The 12720-nt window shown below is 40.7% G+C and overlaps 2 protein-coding genes across 3 annotated transcripts in view; both read left to right on the top strand.

The window, feature by feature from the left end:
- The window catches only part of ap4b1 (adaptor related protein complex 4 subunit beta 1), a 46036-nt gene extending 39513 nt beyond the window's left edge, over positions 1–6523 (top strand). The window contains exons 13-14 of the mRNA XM_085344304.1: positions 4283–4435; positions 5664–6523. Of these exons, the coding sequence (XP_085200430.1) occupies positions 4283–4435; positions 5664–6163 (653 nt within the window). The 3' untranslated portion in view covers positions 6164–6523. The remainder of the gene's footprint in view (positions 1–4282; positions 4436–5663) is intronic.
- A 338-nt stretch (positions 6524–6861) lies between these two features.
- Positions 6862–11766, top strand: LOC146610796 (alpha-1,3-mannosyl-glycoprotein 4-beta-N-acetylglucosaminyltransferase C). 2 transcript variants are annotated; one of them, XM_085344664.1, is made up of 5 exons: positions 6862–7212; positions 8952–9050; positions 9280–9430; positions 10438–10692; positions 10794–11766. In XM_085344664.1, the coding sequence occupies exons 1-5, from the start codon at positions 7138–7140 to the stop codon at positions 11687–11689; spliced, it is 1476 nt and encodes a 491-aa protein (XP_085200790.1). In that variant the 5' UTR covers positions 6862–7137; the 3' UTR covers positions 11690–11766. The 2 variants fall into 2 exon arrangements, with proteins under 2 accessions (XP_085200790.1, XP_085200788.1); XM_085344662.1 differs by having other exon boundaries at positions 6952–7043.
- The last annotated feature ends 954 nt before the right edge of the window (positions 11767–12720 follow it).

Raw genomic sequence — 12720 nt, forward strand, 5'->3', positions numbered from 1 at the left:
GTAATTGGTTTTGTTTTCTCGATTGGGGGGCTGAAAAAAATGTAATGCGTATTTGCGTAATACATTTTGATCAATAGACTTTCCCTATTTAAACATGCACTATGGTGGCCTTTCTTTGCTCATAACTCCTTGATGTTGGTAAATACAATAAGTGAGCAATATATATAATATACATATGATAATGCACAGCACATTATGGAGTATGCCCCTGCTGTGAAGTCCTGCCTCCATCTACTTGTCGTTTAATCACTGGACAGCTTGACAGGTTCATACAAAATATTAGATTAGGCCAATTGTCCTATACATATTTTTGACCTAGGGGTGGGATTGATTGTGAACTGGAAAGGGAAAATGCTTAGGAAGCTGAGTACGGCTGCATCGTCACTGATTTGTAGAATCATTTTGATTCGATACAGGATCCGATTCAATTTGATTGGAATCTGGAAAGTTTTGCCTCAGTCAGAAATATTACAAGTCTGATCATTTAACAGTATATATCCATAATTTCGTATCTATTAAAAGAAAGCTGACACATGTGAGACTTAATTAGAGATGTAAACAGAGAGTTATGAAACCTGCAGCTGCAGAAGCCAGCGAAGAAAAAAGAGGCAAACACAGCGCGGACCTGACGACACATCAAAATCTGACTCTGACGCGTCGGGTCCGCGCTCTGTGTTCACGTTTGTATGCAGAATCCGTAAACCTGCTCCCAGTTACTGTTTTAGCTGCATGGTGTTTGACGACATGTTGTGAGGTTTAACCTGAGATGCTGGCGTTTCAGGCATAATAACGTTAATTTACAAATCGACACGGGATTTTAATGAATCAATATCACTTTATTCAATTTAGCATGGATTGTAATCAGAAAAGCGATAATCAAAACCCATCCCTAATCAAGAACTTGCAAAGTAAAAACATGATCAATGTAAGGTAGCCCTTTTGTTATTTACATTTAAAAAGAGGATTAGTGTTACTGTGCGCTGGCTGAGTCTGTTTCTTTTCTTAGAAATAGTTTCTCCTGCCCTGGAGAAAATCCACTTGCATGGAACAGAAGAGGCTGTGGAGTGCAGGAACTACACTGCAAGTTGGTAGATATGCAGGTATTCCTGGGTCCTGCAGACTATCACCTAAAAACAATAAACAAAATGATTTTCTAAACTGTGTAGCAATGTAATGTACGTATAGTGTCAAATACATTTTTGTAGTCTTCATTAGCTTTAATTCACATGGAAGTGTTCCTAAAGTCATATGCTGTAATGATATTTACATTATGAAAACATGATTTTGGACATTTCAAGTTTTTCACTTCGGCAGATAAAATGAATTGAGCAAAATCAACTCAAAATATTCCCACACGCCAGAACGTCCTCTCTTCCTCGCTGGCTCCATATCTGTCAGTGGAATGATCACCTCGTCGCTATCTGTCACCATCAACACACTCCACGAATCCCGTGGATGATTCACTTCCTTATATCTGTTTGAATCAGGTACCGAAGCAGTTACGTGCGTAATGAAGCTTCGGACGTCACTGGTCACGTGACTTTTGCCAAACGAAGCAAGCCTCGACACAGTGCTTCTGAACCAGTGTGTTGTTTTTTTCGACACACGCTCCGGAGCGTCAGCTTCAAGCGGGCCATCACTACTGCTTACATTATGCTACCTCACACAGGCTCAAAGCCCACTAGACAAATTAGTACAGTCGCATGAAGTCTTGTGAAAAACTAAGTAGACTCACTAGCTTCTGGAATTGCCTTTTACCAGCAATAACCTTTATAATAATCATTTTCTGTATTATTTGTATTAGTCTCTCATATTACTTAACCATGTTGCATCAGTTCATTGAGCTTTGTGGGCGTTTGTTTATGCATAGCTGTCTTATTGCCCCACCGCAGCATTTCCCTTGAGTTGAGAGCTGGTTCTATTTCTGCCTGTATTGTTGACCAAAACAGTACACATTATTTCCCATGACAAATCCTCTTTCTATGCTGGGGTAACTGATCACTTTGAGTATTTAAACAAGTAAGTGCTATACATGAGTGTAAAGCCACACTGATCTCACTTTGGAGATGCTCATAAGTCATGATGCTTATTAGTTATGTGGTAGGTAGTCTAACATGTCTGTAAGTAGGAAGGACAACAAATAAAACCTAAAAACTGCACTAAATATTAAAGAGTCCATGACACCATCTTTATCTGTTAACTTAATTTACTTTAAACATTCATATTTAACTTTCACAGTTTTTATACTGTCACCAAAAAGTTATGTGTATGCACATTTCTAATGGAGCACTGCATTGCAGCGCAGTGTTGCCATGCACTCTGCTTTCACTGCCTCACAAAACACAATGACTAATCTGTCTGCAGGAGGTTATCAAGGTTATTTAACAACACATTGTCATTCGGGTTCAGTTGCTGATATTTTTGCAGGTTTTCTGCTAGAAGGAAATGTCCTCACCTAATGGAAAATGTATGTGTACTGCATGAAAGGAACGGCAGCAATTTCAAGTCTTGTTCTTAAACCAAAATTGAAAATTATAGTGGTATTACAAAATTGGAGCAGTAATAATGGATTGAATTTATATAGCGCTTTTCAAGGCACCCAAAGCGCTTTACAATGCCACTATTCATTCACTCTCACACACTGGTGGAGGCAAGCTACGGTTGTAGCCACAGCTGCCCTGGGGCAGACTGACAGAAGCAAGGCTGCCATATTGCGCCATCGGCCCCTCTGGCCAACACCAGTAGGCGGTAGGGTAAAGTGTCTTGCCCAAGGACACAACGACCAGGACAGAGAGCCCAGGGATCGAACCGGCGACCTTCTGGTTACAGATACGCTTCCCAACCCCCTGAGCCACGGTCGCCCATTTAGAGATGTGTTGTAGGTTGCACCTCTTTCCCACATATTTAGTGTAAAACTTTGCTGTGACACTTCAGATTCATGTTTCAATTCCATTTTGTTCCTTTTGCACCAGTTCACAACAATATTAGGTAAAGACCCCACAATATTAGACAGAATGTTCCATCAATCAGATAATACTCATAAGCAACTGTTACAGCCCTAGCAGGGCCTCCTCCTGAAGGTGCCTGTATGGGCGTGTCCTACAATCTCTTTTGCCTGAGGTGCCACCTTTCTCTTTTACACAGTTGACTCACATCAGTAATTAAAAGTATTTAAGCCCAGATAAAGGTGAGCTCTGGGCCAGAGTGCCATTTGTGTGGTTGCAACTAGTGAGCTGCTCGGTTGCAGCTAGTGAACTGCTCTTTTTTTTTTTTTTTTTTTTTTTGGACTTACTTTTTAATTTATTGACCAATGCTTGAGTTTTGTTTGTTTCCTTAAATGGTGATAGCAGCTTGTCCGTCTCTTTTGCCTCCTTGTCTCCTTTTTCCGACCTGGACACTTTTTGTTACTTTCCCTCATCGCCTTGACCCTTTTACACTTACAACACGGGGTCTTCAGCCAAGATCAGTAAGGCTTAGCTACACCCTACAATAATACAACGCAAACAGAGAAAACCCTCACCTGTCGTTATTGTTGTATGATGAGCTGCTTTTTAAAAAAATATATTTTATTTATTTATTCCTTTTTTAGCTTTGGGGAAAATATTCTGTGGACTAATGAGACTTGGATGACGTGTTATAACTTTTGTTTTTTTTGGTTTTTTAATGAAGTTATAACTGATGGAACCATGAAGCCCTGAAGTGGTCCAGGAAGCAAGCCAAAAGTCCAGAAATTACTATATGCACGTAACCCACTTATCCCAAAACCTGCATAACCCAAGTGCACTTGAGCACCTCTGAATGGCTCTAAAAACACAAACAAAAAACACAAACAATGAAGGATTTGGAGAGACCTAGTCAAAGTCTAGATTTTAATCCTATTGAGATGCTTTGGCATAACCTTAAACATGCTGTTCATGCTGGAAAACCCTGCAGGGTGGCGGAATTAAAACAATCCTACAAAAAGGAGTGGCCAAAATTCCCCCACAGTGATGTGAATGAGTGATTGCCAGTTATCACAAATGCTTTATTGTGGTACCCTTGGCAGCAAGAACTGCAATCAGTTAGTAGGTTTAGGGGTTGTGTGTGTGAGTGTGTGTGTGTGTGTGTGTGTGTGTGTGAGTGAGTGAGTGAGTGAGTCTGAGAATGTTGTGTTACTATAATTCTTAATAATACTTAAAACCCTCCTTGTCCTTTCAGAATGCCCTGTTGTTTTTTGTTTGGTTGTTTTTTAACCTCATCCTCCCCTTCTTCCTCTTACTTTGTCTCTGTATGTCCTCTCTAGGATCAGACAGTGCCATGCGGTGTTCAGACTCCTCCACTAATGTCCTGGCTTCCAGCATCGCAGCCCCTCTCAGTTTGTCCCTCTCCCCAGCTGTCAGCCCAGAGGACTTTGAGCACCTGTGGCTGCAGCGACAGGCTTTGCATACTGAACGCGGTAATGAAATGGAAGGTTATATTGAAAATTAAAGTCAGAGATTCATAGCTAAAGCTTCCTCTTTATTCGATAGCAAATGTGGTTAAAAGGAGCATGTAGGCCTCCTAAAAATCTTTAACAAGAGTGTGAAATCTCCATTGGTGGAATATACCAATTCCTCCAAAGTAATGTGTATATACTCAATTACAAATCTGATATACTTTAGATTTGATTAGTGTCAAGCTGTGGCAAATTGATGTTTGAAAGGCTCACAACTGTGTGATAAAGGTCTGAAACCCACACTGCATGTTAGAATGTGTCAGGATGTATTGTAGCTCAGATAGTTAAGATATTCCCATGAGAACACTGCCCTCAGTTAAAAGGGAAATAAGACAACAAAACTGAAACTTTTGGCTGTAAAAGCACTTAATTATGCCTAACTGTACCTAATTATACCGAACAAAAATGTTCTGGTTCATCAGTATGGGTTATCGAATAACATGAGAGATCATAACTCTTTTTTGTCATTGCACAGTCATGCTTAGCATGATGGTACAATGAAATTGGAAAACTGTCCCACGTCAGCACTAAACACAACAAAACACAACACACAAAGTGGATAAAAACTGCAAAAAAGGTATGAATAATGAGTGCATAGATTCATGATGGAAAATGCTTGTTTTACTCATGTAAGAAGAATGAATTTATTGATACAACTTTCAAATATGAATGTGGTTTGTTTGTTTTCTGTACATTTAGATGACAATTAGTTTCTTGAGAAAATAGCCAGGATATTTAAACCATTATTGAAAATTATAGTTAAATACTGTTTGTACATTACAGCATTACAATGATGAACTTGTAATAATAATAGTTATCATTTATTATTATCCATTTACCTTTTTTATCATATGGTGATCATCTGCAGTGACCTCACCACAAGTATTGTGTGTGAGAGAAAACCTCCGGCTTCAGATGGCTTTAAATGTCAGAGTCAGACAGCTTCTTATTTTTTTTCTTTCTTGACTCTGAGTGAGTAATAAGGTCTCCAGCACATAGATTTAGAAAATAAAATAATTTTTTAAAATTTATGATTTCTCTTGTTTCATGAACATTTGACATTTAGATGAGATGATGATGATATGAGATAGACTTTATTTGTCAGTTGCAGGTCTTTTGCCCACAGTTTTTACAGTGTTTCTCCACATTTAAAAGCTATCGTTGTGACTTCTTGTGTTGTTGTGACAAGGTGCTGAGAAAATAGAGGAGGTTGACTGTGCGTGGATAGAAGAATGTGTCCGGTGTCCAGCAGTACTTCACTGTTCTCCCCAAAGCCTCCAAGCTGCCATGCAGCTGGTCAATATCCAGACGCTGGCGTTCACGCCACAGCAAATGCTGCCCTGGAGGGTCTACCTGTACACACACACCCAGCGCTCCCACTCCATGGACGCACCCAACACTACGCTCATACTGGGGGAGCTGCTATGTACTGGAGAAGCCAATCAGAAATCAGGAGTAAAAAAAGGCACAGCTGACAGTGAAGCTGGAGCAGAGGGGAAAGAAGACCAACTGGTGAGAAAGGAAATGGATGCAACAGCTGACAGGCTGAGGGTGAGCGAAGATGGACAGGAAGAGGAGGAGGGAATAAAAGTGATTCTCAATCAGCAACCAAAAGATGATGACGCTCTGAGACAGTTTCTCACAATCCTTATCACTGTACTGAACACACTGTCCTCAGAGAAAGATTAAAAATAGACTTTTCCCCTTTGATCTACATCTTTCCAAATTCATTCATTTGTCACACCGCCTGGGCCTAACAGCATGTTGAAGGAGTAAACACATTCAAAACTGGTCCAACTTTATGAAGCATTGTTATTCTAATAAAACAGGAAAGTACAAGCAACTGACAGTTACTACCCCCTTTTAAGAGAAAACTACCAAAAAGTTGTAAGGTAAACTCAGGGGATTTTTTTTTTTAAGCCCAGTTCAGGCTATGTTTGGCCTTATGGGGGCACTATTGTGGATCAGTCCCAATGCACCAAAAGCGGCTGATAAATACTGTTTACCTACAAACACATACAGTGATGATGTTATCTTACCTACCCATGGTGTGCTGCTTTATTATTGTAGTTTATTTGATGCTAGATTGCGTTTGATATGATTTTTAAAATGTTAGTTGGCTGATGAGAAAATGCAAGAGAAATAGAAAATAATTTAAAAATGACTAAGAACTTATAAAATAAAGGAAACCTGTGTATCTGTCTTTTGCTTTTGTGTCAACAATAGCTCAGGGCGTTTGCTTTAATTTCCTGGTGTAGTTCTAAAGAATGCGGCCGCCTTTGAACGTAAGCGGTTGGCTGTCGTCCGACCGTGACGCCACACCTGGTTGGCGTACAGCCTCTGCTACTTGGAGTCGCCTGTTGAGCGTCGGGGACTATAGGTGGAAATACACGTGCAGAATGCGGCAGTACTGGTTTATATGCATGGGTTCCAAGGGGCGAGTCATTTTTCATTTCCGTGAGTGCCTTTTCTGACTTTCGGTGCGTTGTACTGTAAGTATTATCACGCCGTGACTGCAACTCGTTCACTAACTGTTATCCATCGAGCTGAGGACAACCGGCGGAGGGAGGTGAGTGGAGATACCGGTCAGGCACAAGTTTATTAGCTTTATAATTTATGTTCCGACTCACAGCAGCTGCTTTTTGTTTTCAGTGACGGGATGGATGGATGCCTGGTTTAGCTCATTTACTGTACCTTCTGCTAACTCTTCATTTGGACTCTTCTCATTTACCGTAGCTGTGGGTTCATACAAGACTTTTCGGTGTGGCTGTGTTTGTGTTATGAGCGACGGTTAGAAATCATTGCTAAACCCTATTGATATGGCTTTTTTAAAGCCTGATCGCGCAGAGACGGTAGCAAGAAAAAAATCTTCCGAATTTCTTAACTTGAAATATCTTCTACGGAAGTCACTTGTTTGTAGACACTATCTGAAAACGTTCCATAGGACTGGCTAGTTTTCTTGCGGTACCTTCAAATTATTAGTGCTGTTTAAGGTAAAACACACGGACAGCTCTCTATACTCTGTCATTTTTGGGTAACTGCGGTTTCGTCGTTCTGTTCGGGAAGCGTTTGTTTCAGCGAGCGTTACATTGCAAAAATCAAAGAGGAGACCGCGTACTAATTATAGATGAGGTGGCCTCGGCTATAATTGGTATCTTCTATGAAGTGACCCTGTACTCGTTGACAAAACAAAGGCATTTTAAAAATCTAAGTAAAGCTTGTCCTCTAGCCTGGCTCTAAGGATTAGTCTGACATGAGACTACGCAACGCTTTTCATATCTCCTTACTTGTCCTTACTTCTCAGTGCGTTTAAAAAAACAAAAGAGTAGGGCAGCCTGGCTATAAACCTCATTCTTATCATCTACAGTGTTTGTTTACTGCTTCCCTGTAACCTCTCTGCCCTTTCCTCTGTTTAGAACTCGGAAACAATGTAACCAAACAAGAAGAAAAAAAGATTACAGTAACAGTCGACACTGGCAGAAACTCCGTCTGAGGGAGACTGCTATGTAATGGCTGTAGGAAATATTCAGACAAGGGAAAAATTAAAGGGGGGGAAGCTGAATAAATAATAAACAGTTGCTGCAGATGGTTTCGCTCGAGTAGATTTGGGTAGTTAGGATACAGTGCCATAAAGGCTGAGCCTGCCACATGAGTTTGTCTCAAACTTTAACAGATTGCTCAGCGGGCTTGTGTTTGAAATCAGTTTTTTGCATTTAAATACATCAGTACAAATAAATTGTCTGTAGCTAAAACAATTAGTTATAGTCACACTTAGTTATAGTCACACTGAGTGGGTTGACTGAAAGGGCTTTATGCTGTGGCCTTCAGTCACCGGATCTCAACCCAAATGGGATTTCTTACAGTGTTTAACATCACCAAAATGCCAAATCAACACTTATCTGCTGGAGGAGTGGTGTTCATCCTTTTGTGCCACATTCTAGTACTAAATACCTGTAGCCAAACTGAACTGTGTTTTTACTGTGATCAAGTAGAACTAGACCACTGACAATTAATATCTTAAAAAACATTAACATTAGAAAGAAAATTTATCAGGGTCAGTCAGCACTCTGTGTCATCACTGTTTCACATAGCCCCACAGAAAGCTCACTCATTGAACTTTCACCAAGTTCCAGCACTGGTAAAAGATGAGATAAAATGAGAAATGTACTGAATGGGACAATTTTGTTTCTTGTCCTGAACTGTAAGTGGTTCTCAATGTGCATCTCTATAGAATATGTTAAAGGGCTTTTGCAACTTGCGACACAGGGTTATTTACACCAGAGCAACAGTGTTCAGTAAACTGTATCTGATGCATACAAAGTGTATATATGAGACTCTAAGTTACAACAACACACTCAGTTCCGTGTAACCTGTGTCCAAGCCTTCTGAATCATTAACTATTGGCCGAATTATTTACAGTTGTACTGCGTCACACACCAGCATAATGGATGGAATATCACGTATGTGTTTGTGATAGGAAATGCGGATTCATTCGAAGAAGAAGAATATTGTTGTGGCAGTGCTGCTTGTCATTGGGGGATTATACTTCATTAACCATTCGGACTTCCTTCTGGCTGTAAGAACACACCTACACATAGAATATTTGAGTTATTTTTCAAACTGTGCACCTTACTTACTTGGAGGTAGACTTGTATAAGTCACCATCCCTGTAACTGCACTTGCTCTCATCTTGCTTTGCAAAGTAACAAAGAGTGCATTGTCTCACTCATCAACGTGTATATTCTAATCAGACAATAATCATGTTTTTGTCTTTTGGGTTTGTTTTTGTTGTTGTTGTTTTGCAGGTCTTTGCAAGGTCACCTGAAATAGTTCTTAATGAGTTAACATGGCAAGCAGACAGGCCGGTTAGTATGGAGTCCTGGATTGACCAGGCAGATTATCTGAGTTTCAATGTGTCCTATCAGCTGCTTGCTGGAGTGCTACCTACTCAACAGAGTGAGTCTCCACACTTTGTTCTCATTATTATAATAAGGCTGCTGCTGCCTTTTCAAACTGTAAAAAAAAGAAAGAAATTGCAAAAAGTCACGTAGAGAAATAATGACAGCACTTTCCGGTGTTGTTCTCTAACTTATGGAAACTATGGAATGCGTTTTTTCACTGTCACTTGCATATTCCTATTTGTATGAGCAGTTGTGCCTTATTTTGTATTCAAAGGAGCTTGCAAAGAAAAGCGTCTGGACTTCTTTAAGTTGCTTGAAGACGTTTCACCTCTCATCCGAGAAGCTTCTTCAGTTCTAAGGTCAAATGGTGGGGAGTCCCAGATTTAAACCGCCTCTGTTCAAAGATCTTTGAATAGAGGCGGTGGTTTACGACACCAACTCTCTGCCATCTATAATCCAGTTTTGAGTTCCCTCCCCAGACGCCTTAATGCCCACTCACATCCTGGGCCATCTGACTTCAGGAATTCGCATGATAAGGTGGGGCCAGGTTTCACAATGAACTCACCCGAAACTCTGGCTGATTGGGACCCACACCCAGTTTCACACCTTGGCTCAGGCGATTAGAGGATCATCAGGGGGTCCTTTTGTCCCTCTGTGGGGGGTTACTCCCACTGGGTTTAAATCTGGGACTCCCCACCATTTGACCCTTAGAACTGAAGAAGCTTCTCAGATGAGAGGTGAAACGTCTTCAAGCAACTTAAAGAAGTCCAGACGCTTTTCTTTGCAAGCTCCTTTGACTACGATGACCTGGATGATTGAGAACCTTCACAGACTTATTTTGTATTATTTTGGTATTTATGTCATGCATTTATTGCTTTTATTTCAATGCTAATTCTCCTTTTTTTGTTTTACTTTTATTTACTCACAGTCTGAAGGTGTTACCATGCTGAATTTCATACCACATTATTTAATAATTGTTATCAGAAATACTTTTTAACCTCAGCTTTAGATTTGAAATGGCATAAAACCCTTCACTTTTTTTCCTTTTTCTTTCGGCTTCAGAGTATTTATCTGTTGGATTATCCTCAGTAAAGAGGAAGAAGGGCAGCTATCTGGTCCCCACATTGAAATCCATCTTCTCCCAGTCGTCTCCTGAGGAGCACTCCTTCATGGTGGTGGTAGTGCTGCTAGCAGATTTCGACGTCAGCTGGAGAGTCGACACTGTGAAGGAGATCAAATCAGCTTTTGCCTCTGAGTTGGAAAAAGGCCACCTTTTGGTCATCCATGTTCCCCAGGACTGGTACCCTCCGATTACAGGTGCAGCTCACATGCGATCACCCCTAGTGTACATATTCATTCACATACAGTTTGAATGTTTTTTTTTTTCCTGTGATACAAATCTGTCTGGTTCTCTGTAGGTCTGAAGAGGAATTTCAACGATGCTCCAGAAAGGGTAACGTTCCGCTCCAAGCAGAACCTGGATTATTCCTTCCTCATCCACTACTGTGCAGGTCTTGGACGGTATTACCTCCAGCTAGAGGATGATGTGTTCTCTGCAAAAAACTTCCTCACAACCATTAAAAAGCGAGTTGAGGAGCAAGAAGGAAAGAAGTTCACCTGGGCAACGTTGGAATTCTCTGCCCTCGGCTATATTGGTAAACTCTACAAATCAGCCCATCTTCCTCTTCTGGCTCGCTTCCTCTTCATCTTTTACCAGGAAATGCCCTGTGACTGGTTGATGACTCACTTCCGAGAGGTGATGACTCAAAAGGAGACCATCCTTTTCAAACCCTCGCTGTTTCAACACATGGGAACTTTCTCCTCATTTCAAGGCACATACAATAAGCTGACAGACAAGGATTTTGAGGAGGATGTCTATACCAATCCTTCAGCTGAAGTTTACTCTGACATGTCCACCTATCAGAAGCACTTCCCCAAGCTGGCCTGGGATGCTGGCGAAGGATTCTTCTGGGGCCGCACCCCAGAAAAAGGAAATTGCCTGACTGTAGTGTTTACTGAACCTACTGTGGTGACAGGGATATTTGTAGAAACAGGGTCAGGAGGCAAAGACATCCTGGAGTCAGGTGAGGTGGAGATGGGTCACAATGTGGTGGCCACAGACAAAGAGAAGAGTTGTACAGAGTTTGAGTCAGTGGGAACATTTGAGAATGGAAAGTTTAAAATGCAGGAGATGGATAAAAAGTACAGCTCAGCCTCTTCGTGTCTGAAGATAAAGGTCACAGCTACTCAGAAGGACTGGTTGATCATTACGAAAATCAGAATCACCACAAAGCTGACTGTACCTCATCAATAGACATAGATGTTAGTTCTTCCTGGCAGATTAAAAACTATTTTGATCAAAATCTGACAAACTGAACTTGGGACTTGTGTGCCTTGTTAAAATGTTTTATTTATCAAACATCAACTAAGTGCTCTAAGCAAATTGTCACTTTGAAGCAAGTTTGACCAAACTTTGTGATGACATGTTGTCTCTTCACAGAATCAAAGAGCTATAAGCAGACAACCAACTCCATGTGTTGTATGTATGTATGTATGTATTGTTAATGCATTTGGGTAATTGCATTGTGTGTGAAACTGCACTCATCATTAACTCATTGTTTTAAAATGAAGACGAGAGAAAACCCATGTGCTTATTATGAAACCTATTGACTGTAGGTTGAAACCTACGGTCAATATGTAGTCAATGCTTGTGATGGCTAGCTGACATATTACTTGTTTGTCTCCCCTCACCAGTATCAGGCCTGCTATGGCCTTTCGCACCAGCAGCCTGATTCAAACCTCAGGCCAGATCTATAAATAGTGTACATCTGTCACATGTTACAACAACTACACAGAGGGGATAAAAGACGCCGGGTCCCATTTGCAGTCTGATCTTTCTGTCTTTCCTTTTTTTTTTTTTTTAAATAGGAATTTTTGCTTTCTTAAATACCTCAGCTCCTTTTTCCAATAAGTACATATGTTTTTATTTAATTCTGCGGGGTGCACTATAAAGGGTAATGGGTTAACAAGGTAGGTTGAGTTTTCAATATCACAAAAGCAGTACACTGGGTTCTTTCTGTTGGCTCACAGGATTGAAAGTCTGGGTTCAAATATGCCAACTGAAAGTTTTATTTGGAGTTTATATGTTCTCCTTGTGTCTGTGTAGGTTCTCTTTGGGCACCGTAGCTTCTTCCTACAGTCCAAAGACATGCACGTTAGGTTAACTTTTGGTTGTAAATTTTCTGCAGGTGTGAATGTGAGCATGAGTCATCGACCATTTTTCTGTTGGTCTTGTGATGGACTGGTAACCAGCTCAGGTGACTCTTGGCTTCAGGCTCCCATGCC

This window comes from Diplotaxodon limnothrissa, linkage group LG20 (assembly GCF_057381915.1).
Source record: "Diplotaxodon limnothrissa isolate DT_005_m linkage group LG20, D_limnothrissa_male_GT1.1, whole genome shotgun sequence".
Taxonomy (NCBI): Eukaryota; Metazoa; Chordata; class Actinopteri; order Cichliformes; family Cichlidae; genus Diplotaxodon; species Diplotaxodon limnothrissa.

What these genes read in the sequence shown, in the direction of transcription:
- LOC146610796 (XM_085344664.1), top strand. Translation starts at nt 7,138, where the DNA reads ATGGATGCCTGGTTTAGCTCATTTACTGTACCTTCTGCTAACTCTTCA. An exon ending in ATTCGGACTTCCTTCTGGCT is followed by an intron (nt 9,051 to 9,279) that starts GTAAGAACACAC and finishes GTTGTTTTGCAG; the next exon opens with GTCTTTGCAAGGTCACCTGA. An exon ending in AGTGCTACCTACTCAACAGA is followed by an intron (nt 9,431 to 10,437) that starts GTGAGTCTCCAC and finishes TTTCGGCTTCAG; the next exon opens with AGTATTTATCTGTTGGATTA.